Below are 24,929 nucleotides of genomic sequence, written 5' to 3'. Positions count from 1 at the left end.
AGCCAAACACCTGGGGTTTAATGAGTAAAGGATACACTGGCACCCCAAAAAAACACTCATTGGAACGGGGATCTGGGAAACGCGTCTTGGCGTCGGCTCGACATCCTGTATTTCTGTTTCCTTGGGTAACTTAACTGTTGCGCAGGTAAAGCGCTCCAATACCTTCCGGTCGAGTTCGCGCTATATAAATTTGAAAACAACTAACCAAAAATTAATGTGACCCTGTGTAATGAAACTTGTGCTCATCTAAAGCGCTCCTAACCTTCCAGTCTAGTTTGCGCTATATAAAATAGCACAAAGAAATGTACAAAGTAAAAACCACGGACAAAGGAAGCAAGCGAAAAACACAATGGCAGTGGGTCAGGAAAACACGCACTAGCTGCACAGTGTACAGGAAAACAAGCGCAGACCCAGGTCCCAGCCTGAAAAACAAGCGCCGTCAGCGTCATGAAGAAAACAACCATGGTGTACTTTCGTCAGACCCCTCCAGGTTTCCTTTAGTCAAGAGCCAGTAAATGCAGCAGGCCCACCCCTCACCCGCCTCTCCACTGCCCCTGACACCGGGCAGAGGAGCGCCGCCCATAGGGGTGGAGCCCTCGTCTCAGTCTCCTCCTCTTCCTTTATAGATCCGATCCGGGTGGATTGTTTCCTATGCAGAAGGAGAAACAGCCAGCAGAGGTGGTCGTACGTACATCATCAAAGGGAGCTGGAGACAGGAGGCTGAAGACACCCTTGCACTCAACAGACACCTGACGGCGGCCCCATTCTACGCGCAGACTAGGTGAGGGGCGGGCGGGCGGATTAAGGGGCTTTGGGATTTTTGTTTTTGTGGTCTGAAATCTAAATCGGAAGTGGTGGTGCTTTGTACAGACCCCGGAAAAAGGGCGAGAGAGCTTGGCATTCCCAGCCGGCAGCAGTGCCCTTTTTTTCCCGGTAGATTTTTGCTCCACCTTGGTACACGCTGTTTTAGCCTGGTGCCCGGAATATTGCCATCTAATGAATTCGGGTGCTAAGTTTTCACTGATATCGGCCGGGATTCGGGCAACACCATTATGTCTCTCTGTGCCCCAGACGAAGAGCTTGGTCAGGACTACACGGCCCTGGTATTCCGCGCACCGACATTTAATAATCCTGGTCGTGGACTTGTGAGTAGGGCTTTGGGCACAGGCACTCCAATCGCTTTACAAATTAAGCACGGGGTGTTGCGATGCCAAAGCCTGCACAGTAGGTTTTTGTTTTATTAAATTAGTTCGACTAGACCCATGTACGTCCCTCACGGCTTCGACCCAAATCCCTCATTCTAGCCTCTATATTCCCCACCTACCGCCTGTTTCCTGGTGATGGCCTAGTTTCAGAGATAGTTATACTCATCTCTTTCCCATTAGTCACTGAAGGGCCTTGCAGCGCCTAACGCTCATCCATTACCGGTAACTAACCAAGGCAGTACTCGTAGTGCCTTGAAATATTTACTGTCCTTTCGCCCTCCCACCCGTTCAGAAACGTCAGTTTTGTCACCCACACCCATTCCCCTTTGTCTAGGTCATCTCTTCCTTTTTCGCCCTATCAGGCCGGCTGGCACACAGTTCGCAACTCGGCCGTGTACTAACCCTTCAGCCTGGTATTCAAATCCATCTACAGTCTCACCGAACTGCCCCTTCTCCTAAGTCATACCCATTCCAAGCTCAGAATCCTCGACTGCCTGACCATCCTGGCACAACCACACCTCTATCGTTGGGTGTTTTATCCTCCTAGCACCCATCAACTTGCACTCTACTCTGTCAGTGTTCGGCCGAGGGTAACACCCCAAGTCCCGCCACTTATATTTGTGAGCAGTTAAAGTGATCTTTAATTAAAAAAAAATGTATTTTTTTTTCGAAACCTCTTAATTGATTTGATGGTGAAAGGGCATACATTTAAAGCACAGCATATGTTACACATCAGATTGTCTGTATGCGTAGGCTACAATGTACAGAGGACACAATCCCAACAATTGGCTCAGCATAAAGCAACTTCCATAAAGAAACATCAGATAATAAACACAGAAGTGCTTCAAGTTGATGGGGATACACTTTGGGTCCCTCCTATTTAAAGAACAGTCAATCAAGAGGCCCCACATTCATTGCCTATGCATTCTTGGGGTTATCTAAAGAACAAAAAGGTGCGGGCAGAAGCACTGGGACGGCAAAATGGCTGTAGCATATGCTGTCTGGTCTATTTATGTTCAGGATGGAAGGTCATCATTGTTAACCGGTAATTTATGGTTGTGTGCACTAGGTTATCCCAAAGGTTGGCTGTTAGGATATGTCTCCGCCCATGTTGTTTTTCTAGTCTTAAGGCAGTACCTTCCGGATGGGCCCAGTGCTGGAGATCAGCGTGCCATGTCCTAGAGATTGCTAGAATATTACACTAAAAATACCTATAATCATCAGGGGATCAAATAACAGTAATCGGTAGTTAAACATTGGGTAACCAGTTTAAAGGTCCTTTTTAAGTGTATGGGGAAAAATGAAGACTAATATCATAAGGCCTGAGGGATCAAGTTCTAAGTATGATTCCACCACTCTAGTTCCATAGCTGGCTAGCAGTGTTGAACCCAACCACTAAGTGCATCAGACCACCTGTGGCTCCACCGCCCTCCTGAGTCTGGCATCTAGGGTATTGAACCCTGAATGGCTATATAGCCAACCTGGTAAACTGCCTGAGGATGAAGAACAGTCACCCTGTAGTAGCTCCTCTACTCAGTTGATTGCCCCAACTGGGAGCATTCCTTCTACATGACTCCACCGTCTACCTATTTAGACCTTCAGATCCTTCGTGGTGCTATAGTCCACTTTGCTTACCCACACTAGCGCCTTGTTCAGCCTTTGCCACTGTTGGGCATTCCCTTTCTCATTGTCCGCAGTCTCTAGCACCCTCGACACCAACACTTCCACAACCTGTGAAATTATGTCACATTTTTGTCATTTATGTACACCATATGTGTATTTTTTTATATCAAATTTCTTTTCTTTTTTTTGTTTCTGGTTTTAGCTGAGAGCAAGCCATGTCCAAGCCAACAGAGGGGGTGGTTCTGGACCTAAAAGATGTGGAGCTGAACGAGATGGACCCTGAGAAGCAGCCCATGGCAACGGCTGCAGCCGGCGAGACCAATGGTGCTCTGAAGGTGAAGGTACTGGATGATGAGGTGGAGACCAAATTCACCGGGCTGTCCAAGGAGGAGCTGCTGAAGGTGGCAGGCACCCCGGGCTGGGTGCGCACTCGCTGGGCCTTGCTCATCCTCTTCTGGGCCGGCTGGCTAGGCATGCTGGTTGGAGCCGTGATGATCATCGTGCAGGCTCCACGCTGCCGCCAGCTACCCACTCAAGAGTGGTGGCAGAAGGGGGCCATCTATGAGATCGGAGCCGTTGAGGCCTTCCAGGACTCCAACGATGATGGCGTGGGGGACCTGGCAGGTGAGAACCCACCACACTTGGGTTGGGGAGACCATGGGAGGGAGTGTGTACCCATGGGGAGCAGTACTGCTTATAGTGGTCGATTGGTGGCTGAAAAGGACCCTTTGCCATATTGGTGATGTTAAGGTGTGCTAGTGCCATGGCCGCTGAGATACCTGGGTCGGTGTATAGCTGAGAAGAGGCTGCATCAGCTGTACCCCCATAATGGTGAAAGGTGATTAAGGCTACAGGTTGGAGTAGGTTTTGTAACAACAGTGACCGTTAAAATCCAAGAGCAGACTGGTAGATCAGTAGGGTTGTGCGGGTGTGAAGACTACTCTTGTGTTTTAGACTGGAGAAAAGATTAAAAGATTTGTATTTCCTGAATAATTATTAAACCAAACGGATGCAAATACGCCATTTTCTAAAAAAAAAAGTAGCTCATCTTACACATAATCTTATTCATGGACCAATTGTTCGCAAAGAGGTCCACTAGCTTAGGTCTACTGACTTCTAGCCTCACAACTTCCAAATATTGAACGAACGTGTACATTTGTGTACCGCCACAGGTCAAAATCCCGCAGGCATTGCCGAGCAGAACTCGCTGCGGTTACTGATGGCTTTAGTTCTTATTTTTTGACGTGTCCCTTTTGTGCTGTCTAGCAAGGTCGACAAAATCACTCAGTCACGAGTGACGACCGGAACTGCTGGCCTTGCTCCGCGGCAATAATGGAGACGTCTCAGAAAATACACGGTGTGACCTGAGGCGCGCGCACTGCTGACGGCGCACACGTGACGCAAGCGCCTGAATAATATGACTGACTAAGCAGGGCCGGTTTGAACCGCTTCCCCTTGCAACACTCACACGCCTTGCATCAGCCACGGCGCCCACTGCGTCCCGGGCTGAGTGCCAGGGTGCTGGGAGGGAAACCGGGGCCAAAAAAGGGGGGTCAGGGAGGCTTGTTTGGGGGGGAGGGGGGTAGTAGAGAAGGAGGGGTGAAAGGGGAGGTATAAAGTCACATCTCGGCCTTGGTACATTCCTTTGCCGTCACAAGGCCAGTCACAGGATACATGGCAGAGACATAAAGTGCCTCAGTTAACGATAAATGTCTTGGCACCCCCATTAGCTGGGTCTGGCTAGTGTTTTTGTCGTCTCTTCCCCCCCCCCCCCCCCCCCCCCCCATCATGGGTCGGGCCCGTGACCCAGCTCGCACCTAGGAATCACTTGTGCAAGAATTCTTATGTATGAACTTGTATATCTTTTAACATAAAGATTGCTAATAAAGGTTTGTGTCACTTAGTAGCTCTGTAACCACAAACAGCTGTTAATATTTCTCTGCTTCATAGAGTACTCCCCTTATCAACCTCAGAAGGATAAAAGGCTCAGTCAGCAGTACTGTCTCCCCCAAACTCTACATGCTGCAATCTTGTTTCACACCTCTGTACTCTAGCCTCTTTCCAAATGTTGGTCCCCGCATTTCCCTAGGATTGTGTCCTATAGAAAACCATCCCTACGTGCATAGGCCTCCCATCAATCAGCCTAGCCCTAGCCTAATATGAAACTTGCCTTTGCCACATTACATAGATCTCACTTGTATCTTTGCCCCGCTCTCCCTAGGTATCAAGCAGCGCATAGATGACCTTGGTGCCTTGAAGGTAAAGGGCTTAGTGATTGGACCCATCCATGCCACGGTGGCCGACAAACCAGAAGAGACCTTCCTGACCCAGATAGACAAGGCCTACGGCACAATGGACAACTTCACACAGCTCCTGGAGACCGCCCGCAAGAAAAGTAAGTACTGGAAACAGGAACCTGTGTGACAGATGTGGATGTTCCACAGTGAAGGTACCCTGTGTGTAATCAGGAAGAGTACCCAAGGAGACTTTGGGCGACACCAATTTTTAATGTGTGAAATAGTCACATACATTGCCAAAACCTTCGAGCTCTAACCCCGGTGCTCCGTCTCGTCTGTTCCGTCTCGTCTCTCTGTCTCACCTCAGCGCTTGGACGCCCCTGGGCAGCAACCGCGCTCAATAAATTTATTTCAATTCAATTCATTGGTTTGAGGCATGTGTAGTAAATGACAGCACACGTGAGGATGGTTGCTGTATTGTACCTATGATGTCGACACTTCATCCTCTGGTGGCTTCCTCTGCTTGCTCCACAGTTCACTGATACCTCTTCCTATCTCTCTCTGTAGGCATCATGATCGTTCTGGACCTGACCCCCAACTACAAGGGTGGGAACCCCTGGTTCAACAACGGAACGGTCACGGACAGCAACTTACTGAGCCAAGTAAAGGTTGGTTGAGAGGCAGAGAGGTGGGATAGCTGCATGGAAAGATAGATGTTGGTATTACAGGAACCGAATCAGGAACCTGGATCAGTGGCCCTGAAGGTTTGGTGGTAGATCCAAAGTGGCCATTAGTGCTACAGCGAAATATGGTATTGTATCCTAAGGAGACAGATGTGGGGACGATCTCTGGTACCAGGGGAGTGAGCAGCAATACAGAGATGCAGTTACGGCATTGCAGAAATACATTCTTAAAATCACATCGCACATACGGTTTGCATTGAACACAGAGGTAGGTAAAATAGGCAAGCAAGAGAGCACAACACAGTTAAAAGTTCCCTCAATTAGGGTAGAAATGGATTTGGGTAATAAGTCAACCGTTTGTTTCCTTCAAAATATTTGAAGGTACCTTCCTGTCAAAATCTGTGTCCAACATGTCATAAAGTCAAGACTATATTAAGTTACCTTTATAGCTTGGAAGCTGTAGCCTGAGAGTATAGCAGGCGCTCTTTAATTCACCCGTTTACCTAGCTTGGAAAAACCCGGGTGATCCCTCTTTAAAACCTTGAAATAACTCTGCATGACACCATTTTCTGGTAATTAATGTTCACCAGGCGATTGTTTTACGACTACACTCAAGTACTGTTGTACCCCGACTTAACTTCAGCCTTGACGAGTTGTCAGCATTTAACAAGCATTTGCAATGCGAGAGGTCTCGCATTTACAAAAGTTTAAGCTATTTGCATTATAAATGACAATGTCTTTTATCTGTTTTGATAATTTACACATAAATAAAAGGAATTGTCATTTACAATGCCAATAGCTCAAACTCTTGTAAATGTGAGACCTCGGCTGCTATAGTCCCGGGCTGCTTGGAAGGTGAAAGCACTCAAGGCGCACAGATAGAGTTGCAGGAATGTATGTCAAAGGCGGTACTAATGAGGGACTAAAATGCCTATTAAGGTATCAGAAGCCAGCATTTACAAAGGGCAGTGACACAAGTCAATGAGAAATACGGGTGGAGCTTCAAGTCCATACTCTAATTCAGTGTGCCTCGCAAAGCAGCAAATGCGCTGCCCACGCTCGACCTAAAAATCCTCCTTTTAGGGAGGGGAGTTCCCTAAACTCTAATGAAATTACCTTGACAATCCAATTTGTATTGAATCAAAATTGTGTGTGTGTGTGTGTGTGTATATATATATATATATATATTACCACCCCATATGAGGTGTTGAAGAGCTGTATGGCAAGTAAAACACTACTCTTGGCTCCAAAGTTAGGGTTAGGCCAGTTGAAATTTAGATTAGCCTTTTCTCTCTGGCAAACCATTCCATACATTTACTCCAGTTTCCTCGTGGTCAATTAAGGATGTAGGTGTGAACATTAGTGGGGAATGTGTGATTAGGAAACGGGTATAGATATATTGTTAGGTTGATGGTCGGGCTGAATTTAACATTTTTCGGATTGCCCCTCATTGAATGGTGTCCACAGCAGTGGCACGTTTCCCGTCACTTTAATTTGAGGTATTTCCTTGGGTGTTTTGTTCCAGCTCATCCGGCATTTTGTTCCAAGCATCCACTTGCTTAGTAAGCATTTCTTCTTGTACAGCATCCATCTTTAAAAGTCGTTCCTGTTCTTTGAGAGGTCTCGTATAATTAACTTCTCTCTGCCAAGTAAACAACCTCATTTTGCAAGCAAGTGTGATATTTTTTTTTTAACTCACTGCGGGTTGATCGCAAACTGGACACAGGCACTATGACAGCAAACATAGCTCAAAACATCAGAGCCTCCTCCTCAAACATAGCACAACTCCTGCCCTCATAAGTCAGTAAACAGGAGACCAGAGCAGAGGACGCTCTCTTTCTGGAACGCCGAGAAGGGCAATGCTGTGGAGAATGAGATTTTTTTTTTGTTTAGCTGTCACACTTTCAAAATGGCCATGTACAAGGCACCACAGAGTAGTATAGGATTTAGGTGCAGGGTGGCGTGTGGCACATGTTGGAGACAGGATGAGACTGGATCTAGGCATGAGGTGACTCCTATAGGGTCTCTAGTTTAGGAAGGTCTTATATGGGATATAGTGCAATAGCTGAAGGGTTATTGCGGTCGGCTGCAGCGCGTTAAATGGTACGTGCTCCATGCAGCGGGTGGCACGAGCTGGGCGCAGAGGGTTGCTGGCAAGTGCGCAGGGCGCACACGTGAAGGCGGCAGTGCACGCGGCGGGGGCTGCGTGGAGCTCAGGTCGGGCAGCGATGTAGGCCAAGCTGCAGGTGGTATTGCACGTGCCCTCACACATTTTCTCATTCCCAACAGGATGCTCTGAATTTCTGGCTGGAGAAAGGTGTGGCAGGAATCCGCCTGGGAGGTGCTGAGCAACTACAGGTAAGCTATACTTTATTTTTTTAATATATATAAAGTGCCTGAAGCAGGCAGCTTGACATTTTGGAACAGTTAATGAGGGAGGGCAGCTGAGGGGGCGGGAGGGTAATACCTGCACACCCTGCATTTTACAGCTTTTCTTATGCGCTGAGTGATGACTGTCCTCGTGCTTTCAGGGCCTGGACGTGCTGGAGGAGTGGAACAACGTGACTGCAAACTATAGCACGGAGGAAAAGAGCCGGTGAGTGCACGCCCCAGTACACTGCGCCACAGGGCGGGGCCCGGGGTCTCGCGCCCTACAGTGTCTATGAAGAGTGGGTGCGGGGCCTTAGCTTCCCCAGCTGCTCTGCAGAAATGGAGCCGTGGGCCTGATGTCTTTCCCCTCATACACTTCACAGCGCAGAGGAAGATGATGGAGAGTCCCAGTAACCCTACATTGCTTGTGTAGTTCGAGTCAGAGAAGAACGCTGTGCCCCACGCTAGGGAGAGACACCAGGGGCGGAGCTTCCACACAGAGCATGCCTGGGCCTATCTACAAGGTCTTAACTTCCATTTGTGCAGCAGGTGCAGTGGCACCGGGTCCCAGAGGCCTAAGGAGCCCACAAAATCCTGATTATTGCTGTTTTTTATGATTAAAACAGCCGGGCTGGTGTGCATTTCTATCCTCATACTAGGGCTCTTGGCACACTGGCTACACAACTCTATACTGCAGTCCTTGGCGTGGGGGGGGGCCTAGGGTGTAGGCCTCGCTACAATGCACCCAAGGAAATCCAGGCTCCTCATTTGTCTGCACATAGAATGTACCTTCATTAAGTTCCTCTTTGTTGCCTTTTTAGATTTGACCCAGATCGCCTCGTGTCTCCAGAGAGACTCTTAGCTGCTGCTGTCCTCACTGAAGATAAAACAATATTTTGTATTCTTGGCTGGCACTAGGCATTTTTCCAAGTTTGGAGCAATCTCGCATATAGTTGCATACAAACACAGGCGATTCGGTCTCAGATTACGTGTTCTCTATGCGTGTAAAACGGCTAAACACAACACTATTGCCACAAAACTCCGGCATTAGAATGAGATTTGCAACAGTGAACATATTTCAAGAAATTTAGGAATAGACTTGAACATAAATTTAAAAACAGTAGTCTCCAGTCGTGAAAAACTCTTTGAATAACTGACGCTAGCACTACCGCTAAACTCCAGAAGAAACTCCAACGAATCCAAAACGCCTCAGCCAGGATCATATTAGACATCCCACGCAACGAACACATCTCTGGTCACCTTAAAGACCTCCACTGGCTACCCGTCAATAAGAGGATCACTTTCCGACTGCTAACCCACGCACACAAATCACTCTACGACATCGGACCAGAATGCCTCAACTCACGACTGTCCTTCTACACCCCCTCCCGCCAACTACGTTCTTCCAGCCCTCGCCACTGTACCTCGCATCAACAAGACCAAGTCAAGATGGCCGCCTGGTAGGAGCTCCTCGAAGGAGCTCCCCGTGCTTGGGATCACTTAAGCGGGTATATCCCTGTTAGCAGCAGCCATCGACCTCCCCAGGAACAGGAGTCTTGTGCTGGACACCGCAGTGACCCGCCAGCATCACAACGGAGCAGTCCGTGAAGGAACGTGCTAGCGGAACAACAACAAGGCGGAGTGAGGCTCGGGTCGGTTGTAAGAGACACCCGATTTCCTCCACAGCCGGGGACAGAACAGAACGCACACCGGAGTGTCCCCTCCCTCCTCCGAACGGAAGGCAGACGCGGAGATCTGAGCCAGGGAGACACCTCAGCGGACACCCCAGGACCGAAGGGGGCTGAGGCAACAACAACAACATCGGAACATCCGCCGGTCTGCTGCTGAGGACGCCGTTCGCTGCACCTGCACCGGCATCGACAGGAGATCACCGAGAGCAGCGAGGAGCTAGACGACAACGGAGCCCCCCCACCCCCTTTGCACCACCGTCGCAGCAGAGGATTCAGAGCGGGGCAGAGGGCACCAGGAACAAAGCGGAGCATCGGACCCCTCGGCACAGCCGGGAACAGAACAGAACGCACACCGGAGTGTCCCCTCCCACCCCCGAACAGAAGCGGAGATCGGGAGCCAGGGAGACACCTCAGCGGACACCCCAGGACCGAAGGGGGCTGAGGCAACAACAACAACTTCGGAACAAGACGACAACGGAGCCCCCCCACCCCTTTGCACCACCGCCACAGCAGAGGAATGAGAGCGGGGCAGCGGACACCAGGGCGAAAGCGGGAGAAGCACCGGACACGGTCGGTGGTCGGTCCCGACGGCAGCAAAGGCAGCACCGGGTCACGGCGACCCACCCCCCCCCCCCCCACACACCGCAGCAGAGGAGCACGAGCGGTCTGGAGAGCCGGGAGGGACGTTGGTCACAGGTGCTGGCTCACACGGCAGGGGTCACAAGATCTCGAAGCGGAGCCGTGAGAGCTAACACAGCTCACAATCAAAAAGAGCAAGTTAGGATCGGTTGGGGCGGCGGAACACCGAAGTCTGCCCCCCGTGACATCGGTATACTGCTGGGATGCATTTTTATAACCAGTCACATACACCCACGAAGGGGAAGGAAGCCAACCATGGATTTTTGTAATGCTTCTGTATAACGCTGCTGGCAAGATTGACTGAATCACAAAACTCAGGTATTTACTTTTCCCACCCACCGGCTCTTTTTGAAAAGCCTAACTCACTGAAAAACTCTATTCCTTTGTACAAAATGGCTGGGGCCATAAAACTGTAGCAATAAATCCCCCCCCCCCCCATACCTTCTGTCTTCCACGTGCCCCTTCAGCTCAACTCCCCCACATAGAGATAAGATTCCCAGCCAGACATGAGCTCTGGTTGCTTGAACAGAAAGTGGAATCTCTTCCCCGGTGCTCAGAGCAATAGCAGCAAAAAGAGGACTATTCTCTCTTTCTCCCAGCCTGCTTAGCAACAAACAAAGGACTACTTGCCTGATCTGAACTACTTGGCGGCCATCTTAGTCTAGTCTCTAGTTTCTATGGGATTATAGTATTTTAGACTAGTAGAACAGAATGCCGGCCTATGCCTATATTATTATACTCTCACTATAGTTTTATTATTTGTTTAGACCTGATTACTACCTCAAATATGAAAGAATGCCTACCTATTACTATATTTGTGCAATATTGCTCTTTTAGCCTTTTCTGAATGTATGTACTACACAGACTGCTACCTCATATAGGAAAGAGTGTTTGCCATCACTGCATTAGTACGCTCTAGCTCTACTCTAAACATTTGTATTGCTCAGATTACTACCTTATATAGGCCAGAGTGTTTACACGTCATTGTAGTACTACACCTATATCGGTATTTTGAACACCTGTATGCACAGACTATTACCTCGTATATTAGGAGTCCTCACTAGTGCCACTTTCACTTGTATTCTGAACATTTGTAAATGCACAGATTTCTACCTCACACTATTTGAACTGACAATCAGTGTCACCCTCGATTTTTGAATTTTGAGTCTTGTAAATTGTGTATCTGGATCCTTCCTCCATATTCTATCAATATTATCAACTATAGTATAGTGCACTCACCCATTGTACCCTACCCTTATATTTTATCAGTATTATGCCTATTCTTACACCTTGTACCTTACTAGTTACCGTATGTATTTGCCCTACTGCTCACTCTCGTTTCCTGGAAAGGCTGGCTGATTACTAGTGTCACTTTGTTTTATAACATCTTGCTTGCTGTAACTTATCATTGTGTTTCCCACTGTATGCACCCGTTTTTCTGCAAACATGTCTTTCTGCAGATTGGTACCACTATAGTCCACTACTGCATCCTCCTATACCCACCTAATCCTGCAACGCAACATGGACCCCATCGGCAAACATACATAACAAATCATATACCCACCATCACTCACCAAAAAAGCCGCCAAACGCTTTAAACACAACTTCCTTAGGTCACACTCGGAAAAGCCCTTCGCTGACACCTACTTCTCACCGGTTAATGGATCCCTGAACACCGATATCATTTTCCACACCACACGCAGAGCTCAATGGAGAAAAGCGTTCTTCACCCTACTCACCGTCTCCTCGACTAGAAAATCCGCACACAGCCAAACTCTCTCCATCTCCCCATCCCGGGTCTTTCCAGGCAGAGCCACCATCACTATTTACAATACCGGGATTGTCCTATTACAATCCACAGACAAGAACCTGGAACTGCTAGACAACATGTTCCCCACCTTCAAAGAACACCTCTCCAAGTCACGGACAAACACGCATATCTCCCCCAATCCCACCAACCATGACCTCTCAGCTGCATACTTTTCAATCAGGGACACACCTACCACCCCTGACCTCCCATCCCCTACCCACAACCTCACTATCCCAACTCAGCACCCCATCACAGACATAGATCGCTCCCCCTCATACGCCGCCCGTTCCCCCGCCCCCTCCACCAACGTGCGGACCTCCACACATACCCTCAACACACCTATCACACCTACAGCGGGCATTAACACCCCGCTCGGCGCTGACAGCACAATCCCCACACTTAACACTCCCAACTTAGTCCAGCACCAGAATAACACGCATTCTGACAATTCCCCCCTGTTATCCCCCCCCATTCTCAGTCCTCACTACCCACCAATCAACTGCGCAGAACGTACTCCCTCTCCTAATTTAACGCCCCCTCCCCTTAACAGGATCATCTCCACTCCCACTCCCCCTCCTACTCTCAGCCCCATCTATCCTCCTTCCAACACAGCTACCAGTCTCCCAGCCTACACGTTGTCCCCCACGCCTACCGCCAATGCCCCCACCCATAACATCAATTTCCTCCCTACCCCATCCACTCCCCAACAGTCCAGAACCTCTCACCTCCCTAACCCCATCCCACGCTCCAACACAACGCAGACCTGCCCGAACACCAGCCCTCCCCCCCGCCTGCACACGAATTCCCTGGCCAGCCAATCACCCCTGACTGCCACCCTCACCCCCACCACCTACCCTACGATGGAACACATCATGGCCACCCTCACTCAGATCAAAGAAGACATTCAGGTCATCAAAGAACGACTCTCCACACGCCCTATACACCACCCAGCCACCTCCACCCCCCTTCCCAACCTGCCTCCTACCCCGCCGGCGGTCCCCCACCCTCACCACGCCCCACACCAGGCTTCAAACCCTGCTCATAGGCGCAGCAATTCCCGTAGTCCCCAGCATCGCCCCTGCAACGCCTCACACAGCCACACCTCCCCGCCAAATGTGTCCCCCCACCTCTCAGACTAACTCTTGCACTCAGCTATGCCCCAAGCTGACATCAATCCCAGCTCTTAATCGCAACAACCGCCCTCGCCGCACCCACAACTCTTCTTCTGACCTCGACACACTCACCCTTCTCCGCTCCTATGATCCAGCCCCCCAAACTCACACAAGCACCCCACACCGCAACATTCCCACGATACACCCAAATCCCCTTAGACCACCCACATTAAACAGCAGAGCCTCCATCCCCAATAACCTTAGAAAAGTCCCTCTCTCGCTAGAACAATCTAACACCCTCTACACACCCCGTCTCAAATGCGCGGTTCTCAACTGCAGATCGGCGACGAAACACTCAGCAGCCATTGCTGAACTCCTCTTATCGCAGGACCTTGACCTAATCATCTTGACTGAAACGTGGCTAACTGAATCCTCGACACCCACATTATTAGTGAGGGCAAACCGATATGCACTCTGCACAGCATATACCACCCGCCCAGGGACAACCTCACCATCTCCCAACAAATCATGGATATGATCTCAACCAATTCCGGTCGCCAGCTCACCCAAATATACCTTGGTGACTTCAACCTCCGCTGGAATGATAGCAACGACGCAGTGGTAAACAGTCTTAAAAACTTCCTCGATGCCCTGAACCTCACCCAAATATGCAACAGTCCAACCCATGAGAAAGGCTCTACCATCGACCTGATCATCTCCAAGGAGCATTCTATCCAACTCGAATCCATCCAACCTTGTGACTGGTCAGATCATCACATTATCACATTCTTTATCAACGAAAAAGTCAAAGTCAACCCTGTGCAACTCTCCAAGCCCAAGGTCTGGAAAAGAAACTCGAAAAAGCTCAACCCTGGCTCTCTGCCCCCTAACAGCTGCAATCTCCTACTCCCTCCTGCAGGCGCCTCGGACGTCCAAACTCTGACTGACCACTATCTCAACACTATGACTTCGATAATCAATGAGGCTGCACCTATGCAACTAAAAAGTCGCCACTAAAATCTCCAAACCATGGTACGATGGGAGTCTCAACGAAGACAGAAGAGACATGCGAATGGCAGAACGGACCTGGAGATCAGCCCCCTCTGCAATGCACCTAAAAGAGTTGAAGAAGAAGAGAAACGCCTACTTCAGGAAAATAAAACGCTAAAAATCGGACTTCTTCCGCCTCCAACTTAACCAAGCAAAGAACCGCCCGAGAAAACTGTTTGAGCTAATCAAATCTCAATCCAAAGAGCTACCACAACCACTCAACACTGGGCGTGTGGTACCCTCATGTGAAGACTTCGCTGCTTTCTTTATCCAAAAAAACGACAAAATAAAAAGCGATCTCCTCACTGACGCAAGCCTCTACTCCAAACCCAAATGCCCAGCACCCGTTGAACCAAAAAACAATGCGACATGGTCAACCTTTGACACATATTCGGAAGAAGAAATTGGCAAATTACTCAGCACCCTGAAACCATCCAATCACCTCACGGACCCCCTCCCTGCCTTCGCAGTAAAAGACTTTACCCCACTGATTCTCCCTCTCTGGACTAAAATCATCAGCAGCTCTCTCCAACAAGGAAGCATACCTGACTCCCTCAAAGTTGGTCAGGTCACACCTCTACTAAAGAAACCAACAGCCGACCCCGCGGATCTCAACAACTACCGTCCCATCACCAATATCCCCACTCTCGCCAAACTGCTGGAAAAATGCGCACAACTACAATTGACTTAACACATTGAGCAATTCGATCTCCTCAACCCTCACCAGTCAGGTTTCCGAGCAGGACACAGCACAGAAACGGCTATGACTCACATAATTGACGACGCACTTCAAATGCTAGACCAAAATGACACCTGCCTCCTCATCCTTCTTGATCTCTCCTCCGCATTTGACACCGTTAAACATGAGAATCTACTAGAACTACTAAACAAAAGAATGGGCTTATCTGGAACTGTCCTCAAATGGTTCACTTCCTTTCTCCGCAATAGGACGCAGAAATTCAAGAGCAACAACCTGATGTCCACGCCAGTACCTGTAACGCTAGGCGTCCCCCAAGGATCTTCTCTATCCCCAACTTTGTTCAACCTAGTCATGGAACCTCTCACCACTTTGCTACAAGAATCCAATGTACACTTTCACATGTATGCCGATGACACCCAACTTTACCTCAAACTGCAATCCCCCAATGACATCCTGCTCCTGAACTCAACGATCAGATGCACCTAATCCTGGCTTGCCGACAATCACCTCAAACTCAATGCCCTGAAAACAGAGTTCCTTCTGATCGCACCTCCAGCGAAGATATCCACCACTCAACATTGGCTTAAACTCCTAACCGCACTCAATGTCCAACCCACCATCGTGGAATCAGCAAAATCTTTAGGCATAACACTCGACACCAATCTCAACATGCAGCAACATGTCAGCAAAGCAACAAAGGGAGCGAACTTCCAGATCAATACTCTGAGGAAACTTAAACCCTACCTCCCAGCCAAAGACTTCCAAACAGCGGTGCAAGCACTAATCATCCCACGAATTGAATACGGCATCACCGCCCTCTGCGGACTCCCACTAACTACAACCGCACCACTAAAAGCATCTCTAAATGCTGCAGCGAGACTCATCACGGGGTAAAAAAAGCACTCCCACATTACCCCTGACTTGAAATCCCTGAATTGGTTGCCGTTTGAAGCCAGAATACATCTGAAAATAGCCTGCATGACACACAAGGCGGTACACCTAAACTCACCCGGCTACCTTGCTCAGAAATTGACAATCTCTGGGGGAATCAGAAACACGAGAGGCGCAAACAATCTTCTGCTGAAACCTCGAAGATTCCGGAAGGAGAAAACATACAAGCGCTCTTTCTCAGGAATGGCGCCTAGGATTTGGAACTCACTCCCTCCCGAAACCAGGCTTATCTCTTCCACTGCACTCTTCAAAAAAGAAGTAAAAGCTATCCTCATGGCTAAATTCACCTGTACTACTATCTCGAACCCTATCAACACCCTGCGATGATCTGTATTACTTGCTTGACCCCTTATCTATTTGTACGAGCTGTCTTATCACCCACTTGATTGCTTTGCAGCCACCCAATTTTATTATTTGTATTGTATGATCTACTGATTTACTTATTTGACTTTGTTCCCTCATGTTCCCTTCTGTACTGTGTGAACTATCGACCTACCTATTTGACTTTGTTCCCTCATGTACCCGTCTATGTAAAGCGCTCTGATATCTGCAAAGATCTTGTTCGCGCTATATAAAACTCTGAAAATAAAAATAAATAAATAAACACCATGGGAGGCAGATCCTTCTCATACCTGGCTGCTAAAACATGGAACTCACTCCCCGCTTACCTTCGCCTTACCCAGAACCACCTAGCATTCAGAAAGCAACTTAAAACGTGGATATTTGACAAGTAATCCTCCTCCCCTTTCTAAGCGCCTTGAAACCCTCTGGGTATGTAGTGCGCTATATAAATTCTCTGACTTGACTTGACGTAAGTATCTCCCCCCTCCCACCTGGGAACTAACCTCTCAGATCTTCTGTTCAGTTTCCTTGATTCAAAAAGATTGTATCTGATCCAACCACCCTGAGAGTATATGCTACTGATCAAAACAGATCTTCACTAGAGATGTCACAATTTCCTCTTCGTTATTCTGGAGGGGGGAGGGGCGGGGGTAGGTACAACTAGTGGCCTAGCTTTTACCGAGATTCATTCGTGAATTTTCCAACTTTGTCGTCTGGCACAAAACACCTGCTTTGTGAAGTAATGGTATTGTATTACGTTTTTATTTATATAGCACTTACTACCCCTTGCAAGGCGTTGGCGATCCTTTTGGTGAGCAGCTCGCTGCCCTGGGACTTGATTAATCTGCCTTTAAACAGCAGTATGTGGGCACCTTAGTTCCGCTGTAATGACTTGTCTCTCAAAATAGTATGACATGGAGAAAGGAATACCATGCTTACCATTTGAAAGGAACAAGATCACAGATATTTTATGTTCCGAAATCCAACTGAAGAAAATTGTATTTCATTTGATTTCTCCCTTAAATTATTGGGGTTATTGATTCTGCTAAATAGTACCACACCTGGGTTGTAGGCATCTTTAAGGTGTGCTGGTTATGTATACCTGTTCAGTGTAGCAGCTTTATTTACTGAGTGATATTCCTCTCTTTATACCTCTTTCAGGGTCCTCCTTGCAGTGACTGATATCTCCAAAACTGTGGACATCCTTGCACTAGTGAACCAGACAAGCTCTGCGTTCCTGTCCAGGCGCTATCTCCTCAGTGACTCGGACCGGCTCACCGCATCTGAACTCTCCCAAAAAATCTGGGAGTACCTGGAGGCAGCCGGGCAGCGCTGGACATGCTGGAGTGTAAGTTTGGGTGATGGAATGTGATAGCAGTGCAATCCATGGCACAGCTCTGCTGCTTGAGAGCCAAGCATGTAACATATGTGTAAAGGGAGGCACAGCTCTTTTCTCTTAGGCCTGATCAAGTATAGTTTTTGTAACCCGAGCGGATGGCGCTGCTGTCTGAGCTTGTAAGATCTGTGCCACCTGCGGCATAACTGAGGTCTGAGCACGTGTACAGTTTGTAACTTGAGGGATAGCTTTGCTGTCTGAGCCAGCAAGATATGTGCCACCTGAGGTGTGAGCGAGAATAGTTATATGGTTGGCTCTGCTGTCTAAAGCCCAACCATGTAAGGTCTTGTAACCTGAGGGATAGCTCGGAGGCCTAAGCCTTTAGGAGCTATGTTACCTGACAGAGAGCTCAGCTGTCCGAGAGGGCTCATGTAAGATTTCTGTAGCTTGGGGGTTACTTAGAGATAGTGGCCTGTAGCCTGAGTGATAGCTCTGCTGTCTTAGGCCGGTGTTGTCGGAGTGGGTACACGGTGGCGACGAGGTACTAGAATATGCTGTTCTGTAATGGTGTATTAACCAGGTTTTTGTTTCTCCACAGGTCGGCGGTCGAAAGGTGGGTCACATGGCCTCCCTTGTACAGGAGGACCTGCTGCGGCTTTACAACATCCTCCTCTTCACACTGCCAGGAACGCCTTTCACCACCTACGGGGACGAGATCGGACTCAAGGATCTGCCAGGGCAGGTGAGGCTGTCCCCGAGAGCATCGCATTGCATGTGTGCGCGCGCGACATAACTGTGTGTGGGTGTTCTGTGATGTCACAAGGTATGGCCGTTAAGGGTGTCCCAGGGCATGTGCTCGACATCACTAGGTGTAGACTTCTATGACTTCACATGGCGTGGGCGTTCTGCCACTTCCTTGGGCATGAGTGCTGTCTGACCTGAGGTAGTGGGGTTCTCTGTGGCAGCCCATAGCAGTGGAGCTCTGAGGTCAACACCTTGACAGTCTTTGATGCCACAATGCGTGAGTGCTCTCTGATGCCACTGTTGTTGCTTTAAACGTCATGCTGCAGGGTGCAAGCTAGGGGTCTCTGTGACGTCACTCATTTTCACTGTCTTTGTGTAGTGAAATAAGAGTGCGGCTTCAAGTCCAATTATCTGTGAAGTAGAACACGAATAGACTGCACTCTCACATCCATAACCATGAAGCCTATTAAGATTAATTAGGTGCTTGATGTTTGCCATTTGTAGGTGTTGGAAGTAACGGCTGGTACTATTACACATTTAATGGTACTTCATTTACTGACCTTGGATGGATGAAAGATTGTATTGACCCCGTTAGGATTCAAATTTATGACCTGCAGATGGCAAAGGGGGCGATCATTTGTCTCACTGAGCCATTTTATCAGCAAGAATAGACACAAACAAAGTGCCCCTGCACACCTAGACCACACTGGTCCCTGCTTCATGGATCTCCAGGGCTGCTTCATTTTTGTTTTTTTACTAAGCACTTAGTGTTCGTTTTGTTTGTGTGTGTATATATATGTATGATTACTTGTTAAAGGGCATCTTTTCACTCCAAAGGATGAATGTGTTAAGGTGGGAGTTAGTTGTGTGCCTTTTCTTCTTTAAATGTAGATCCTTTTTCTTTCTGAAATATATCCTACCTCAATCTTGCCTTAAGCAGTATAATAACTTAATTAATGGATAATTTTTGGTTTGTCTAATCCCACAGCCTGCAAGTCCCATCATGCACTGGGATGATACGGAAACACATGGGTTCTCCTCCAAGTCATCACATGACCATGCAGACGTGAACCAGAACATCTCTGTGAAGGTGGGTGCTGTTCTGAATGGAGGGGAGCTGGGAGTCTGGAGAGTAAGGAGCAGGGGCTGGGGAGGATGCCTCATCCCCAGTGATATGTTCAGTGGGTGCTGTGCAACCCCTGTGCCCCCAGCACCCAAAGACAGGATGGGGTCTTGGAATTGTATTTGTAGTGTCCTCCTACGTTCCATGACATGAGATGAGCGTTGTGTAATTCTAGGAGCTTTTGGGAGGGGTGTGTAGCCTCATTGTGTTTTCATTGACCGGGAAGGCTGACCAGTCCCTCACAACTGACTGACAGCAGGACTTGTACCTCACTTGTCACAATCAGCAGAGCTATCCCTTGCTTAGCAAGCAGAAGGGTACATGTATTCTGCTGATGTAGCGTTGCTCACTGGTGCCAGGAGTTACTTGCCACGAAGACCAAAGATTTGTCTTACTTGTCCATCAACCTCTAAGTGCAGACAAGTCGAACCATATACCTCCATGTCTCACATCAATGTCATTTATCCCCTCGAATTGCTGTTAACCATCGATCTACACCAATTTGGGAGAGGTACCCATCTATCCAAAAGGGACGGTCATCTATCAATTGAAACAAGAAAGGATCTCTTTTGTATCACCCACTCTCAAAAACCATCCAACACTGTAAGTCTTATTTAAGTAAATAGAACCCACCCCCTCCAAACATGGTATACAGTATATTTCAACTTTAAATATGTAAAGGTTTACACATTTTCAATGAACTAGACCTTTTAACATGAAAGCGTGTTCAGTGTCAAGACAGTGGGGTGCATGGAAGGGGAGGTAGAGATTTTCTTTTTACTTACATGAGATATACAGTGTCGGATGGTTTTTGACTGAGTGAGTGATACAAAAGGGATCCGATCCGTTCTTGTTTCAAAATATAAATACCATCTATCTACCTCACCACGCCTGACTGTCTATATACGGTTCAGTGACCATTCATCCACTAATTCATCTAGGGAGCCTCGAGGACAGGGAACAAATTCCATCAGTCACGTGGGTTAGATTGGAGGGCCGCAAGATCTGCAGATAGGGAGCATTGCCTTTAGAGTGTACCATTGCCCTAGAATACACATCACCCACTCCTCCTGCCAGGTGCCACAGAAACCCCTCTTTGGATTAATTGACAGAGACCTCTCTCTGCCCCCAAGATCTGAATGCACCAAGGCCTGTGGGTTGATCGTGCACGGCAACAGCACAGAGGGAAGCGTGTTTGAGGCCGCTTGTGGCTTCCGGCCAGTTCCCCGAGTACTTCAGAGAAGGGAATGTTTGTTCAGGTTTCACCCCCCTCTGGCCTGGACGTTCCTGTGAAGTCTCGAGAGAAGAAGGGGACGGAAGTTTGGCGGGAGTTGACGTTTTGAGAAGGAAATTAACAGGCTGAAGCTGGCGAAAATATACAGCGGGGTGTAGTTGCCATTTTTGTAAAGTAGGGAAATGCCTGCTGGGCAGTGGCGGGCGGGTGCAGCGAAGGCCAGCAACAAACGACAGGGGAGAAAGCTGATGACCCAAAATAGTGGTCAAGGTATTGAAAACGCAGGCCCCCTGCTACCACCCGGGAACAATGGGCCTACCCGAGAGCACGGCTTGCAGTCATTTAGAGTATACGGCCATCCTTTCCACCACCCAAAAGTTTAATTTTATAAATCAATCCGACTCTCACCTTTTGTCACACAACTTTCACGTAGATCCTGCCTGTTTAGGGCTCATTGTACTCGCGCAGACCTCGTCGAAACGACAAGGGGGAAACATTACTTAAAAATTTTCGCACAAGTGCCAACAAGGCTGGGATTGGATCCTAAATCCTCGTGTTCCAAATTAAGCAGTTTAGCTGCGATAGCATCAGGAGTTTCACAATTGTGCTTTGTGTGATGTCTGCCTGTGACCTTGTCCACTTTATCACTCCTTTAAGAACGGAGTTATTTTCCACTCGTTTGACGACAAAGTGAGCCTGTGAGTGCATTTTAGTGAGTAGTTTTACATATCAGTTCTCTTCCTCTGACTACATCTGTCTGACCCTAGATGCATTTGCCCTCCTTTGTTTTTAGCCTTACTCGCCCTTTCTCCTCGTCACTTCCCCCTCCCTGTTTACCACCTTCACTCCTCCTTGCCCCCCCCCCTTCCCTCGTCCACCCTCAGCCCGCATGCCCTTCAACCCCCCCCCCCCTTCATTTCTGCCCCTCCCATTTCTCTTCCTTACCAACCTAACGGACCACTAACCTCCCTGTCCTGACCCTGCAATTTTCCGGCTTTTGTTATTTATTTTCTCAATTTGTGCCTTTTTGATATTTTTGATTTATCACATCTTACACATTTTGTTGTGCTTATTTCCCATATTTATCTTTTTGAAATCTGTCAGGCGGAGACTTTTATGTTTATATACATTGATGCTATGTATGTCCCCTGTCTTATTGACCTTTCTTGTCTCTAAAATGTAAAGCGCTCTGATACACCCCCCCCCCCCGGTCCAGCCAGTACTATATAAAACCTCTAAAATAAATAAAGTGTTAAACTTCACCTCGGAGTGATGGAAGAGAAACAAAAAAAAATTAAGTCATGAAAGTTGGAAACGCAATGAGAGTTCAGCCTGGTGGTTAGGATGGGCCCAGATCCAAAATGCTTCTGTCGCTTCCTCGATAGTTTTAGTAAGTGTTAGACTTAATTAAAAGCTTTTGTAAAAAGCTGAAAAGAAAGGGGGAGATGTGGCCAGAGCTGCCTTCTTGCGACGTGGGGAGCGAGGTTCGAGTCCTAGCGTCATTTCAACATTATGTGATCCTGGGCACATTCCTCGACATCCTGATGCCTAACAAAAAATCACCTTGTAATTTAGTGCTCACGTAAAATGCTCTCATTCTCTTGGGCCGAGTTCGCGCTATATGCAGGGCCGGCCTTAGGCATGTGCAAGCTGTGCACCTGCACAGGGCCACCAAACCCTAGGGGCCACCACGCCAATACATATCCTTAATATAATAATCCTCTGACGATGGATACATGTTTGCGTGGCGGCCCCTAGCAGGGATTTGGCGTCCTCCGGCTCTGTTCCTGGTGCCCCCTACCTATGCTCCCCGCCCAGGGCCGCCATGAGCCTAGAGCCGCCCCTGCTATATGAAACTGAGAGAAAAAAAAGTTTGGTCTTAATGATTGTTCTGAACCGATGGGATCCCAGGGTCGAAGACGCTCTTATAAAGATGCGGTTTGTAGCCCCACACGGACCTTCCACCAAGTTGTTATCTCTTGAAGGGATTTTGTTAAATTAAGGTGTGTAAAGTATCTTGCTGGTCACTGACTGACGTCTTTTACCCTTTCCTCCTCGCAGGCGCAGAGCGCCGACAAGCACTCCCTGCTGTCGCTCTTCAAGGCACTCAGTGAGCGGAAGGGGAAGGAGCGCTCCCTGCTGCACGGGGACTTCATACCGCTACAGCCACCGCCATCCCCACACGTGTACGCCTACATGCGCGTCTGGGACCAGAACGATCGCTTCCTGGTGGCCCTGAACCTGGGCCCAGAGAAGACTACTGTAGCGCTGCGGCACGAGCAGTTGCCCGAAAGCGCTACCCTGGTTCTGAGCTCCGACCCGCAGCGCCAAGAAGGCTCGGTGGAGCTGCTCAAGCTGGAGCTGGCGCCCTCTGAGGGGGTGCTGCTCAAGTTCCCATATACGGCCTAATATTTGACCCTCTGCTGGCCTTACCACACATTCCACTGGGGGCGCCCTGCTGCTCCTGAATCAGAGCCCCTCCCCCACTACCTCCACGACACACTCCAAGATATCACCGACTGCAGCTTATTTGAATTTATAGAGAATTTTACGAGCTCAGAGCTCCACGTGTGTGTTTTGTTAGTGGATTTTTATTTTATGTTATGCAAGTCTGATAAAGTCTCCAGGAACAACTGAAAGAGAGATGACGCTGAGTCCTAAGGCAAAAAAAAAAAAACGAGCTGCAATCAATTTTTATTTTACAGGATAAAAATAAGTGAGTTTGTTATAGTATAGTGTGACCGTCTACAGCGCCGCTTACTACATACAGTGTACCCTGTAGACAGGAGCACTGTCGAGAGAAATGCTGTTTTTATGGGAGTGCTCTGTTTCATGACCCGACCAGGCGAGCCTCAAAAGCTATCACGTTCCAATAAAGAAGGATATTGCTACAACGTGTCTGCCTCTTTCTTTGGGGCCGTTTTCTCTGTTCGGTGAGCTGAGGTCTCGAGCGTCTGTTGTTAACCCACTGGCAAATCAAGGGTGCCACGAGCCCACACGGAAAATGGGTCCTTAACCCGGTTTGACGGTCAAAGACAACCGTCAAATGTTTCCAGGGGTCCCCTCGCGACACTGGCCCTAGTGCTACTGGCTGCACCGTTGATAGATATGAATCCCATGAATTTTAGCTGCTACATGCGCACGTCAAGGTCCTAAGCAAATTGGAAACTAAAATAATTGAACGTGGAACCATAAAAATGTATAACATTAAAAAAAGGTACTATTAAACAATTGACTTTTAAATTAGTACACAAGATTATATACCTGAACTGAGTGATAGTTGAATAAAAAATATTTTCTAACCCTATAGAGTTTTAAAAAGGATATCCCCGCCATAAAAGCTGTTACTGCAGTATGGGATGTGTTCTATAGAAATAACGGGTGCGAGAATAAATTCCTAGGACATCTAAACATATGAGTGAACAATTAGGTCAGACCAGTGATCAAAAAGGAATAATCAAAAAATTAACAAATTTGTATAAAAAAGTATATTTTTAATCAATATAGTTAAAAAATCATATTATGAATGACCGGAGGCCAGACCATATGATAGGTGTAAAATATTCCTTAAATACATACAGTTCTACTAAACAATTAGCATAATACTCATATTCAACACAGTGAAATTCATCAGCAAACACATATGTAGAGACATGGATAATAAAAAAAGGTATAAAAACTCGACGCGCGTTTCGGCGTGGGACCGCCTTCTTCAGGAGACACAGATTAAATCCTGAAACACATTCATAAAGGAGAAATAGAAGAGTATGTTATCTATACAGTCATAATTATATGTCAACATATAAAAATGAAAATATTACAAGGTTACAAGAGAACTTAATTTACTATTACCAACATCTTAAACCGACATTCCTTACTTTACAACTGACCTTGACTAGTAATTTGTACACTCAACGCCATTGATTGGCAGAATACTATCTAGCGATTGTACAGTATCTGACTCAGCAACAATTCATTATAAATAATCCATTAAGGTCAAACCCTGTTATGTAGGAATACCTAATGGAACTTCCATACTTTGACTGTTTATTCAATTCACAGTATATAAGATTGGATGT

The 24,929-nt window shown here is 47.8% G+C and overlaps 1 protein-coding gene across 1 annotated transcript; it reads left to right on the top strand.

The window, feature by feature from the left end:
- The first annotated feature begins 649 nt into the window (after positions 1-649).
- Positions 650-23,741, top strand: SLC3A2 (solute carrier family 3 member 2). The gene is made up of 10 exons (XM_086938112.1): positions 650-781; positions 3,031-3,452; positions 5,050-5,223; positions 5,633-5,733; positions 8,038-8,106; positions 8,280-8,344; positions 17,575-17,761; positions 18,348-18,491; positions 19,482-19,583; positions 22,912-23,741. Exons 2-10 carry the CDS (start codon positions 3,044-3,046, stop codon positions 23,257-23,259), a joined length of 1,599 nt encoding a protein of 532 aa, XP_086794238.1. The 5' UTR covers positions 650-781; positions 3,031-3,043; the 3' UTR covers positions 23,260-23,741.
- The last annotated feature ends 1,188 nt before the right edge of the window (positions 23,742-24,929 follow it).

Source organism: Lissotriton vulgaris, chromosome 9 (assembly GCF_964263255.1).
Source record: "Lissotriton vulgaris chromosome 9, aLisVul1.2, whole genome shotgun sequence".
Classification (NCBI taxonomy): domain Eukaryota; kingdom Metazoa; phylum Chordata; class Amphibia; order Caudata; family Salamandridae; genus Lissotriton; species Lissotriton vulgaris.
This window is presented reverse-complemented; position numbering and strand designations above follow the sequence as displayed.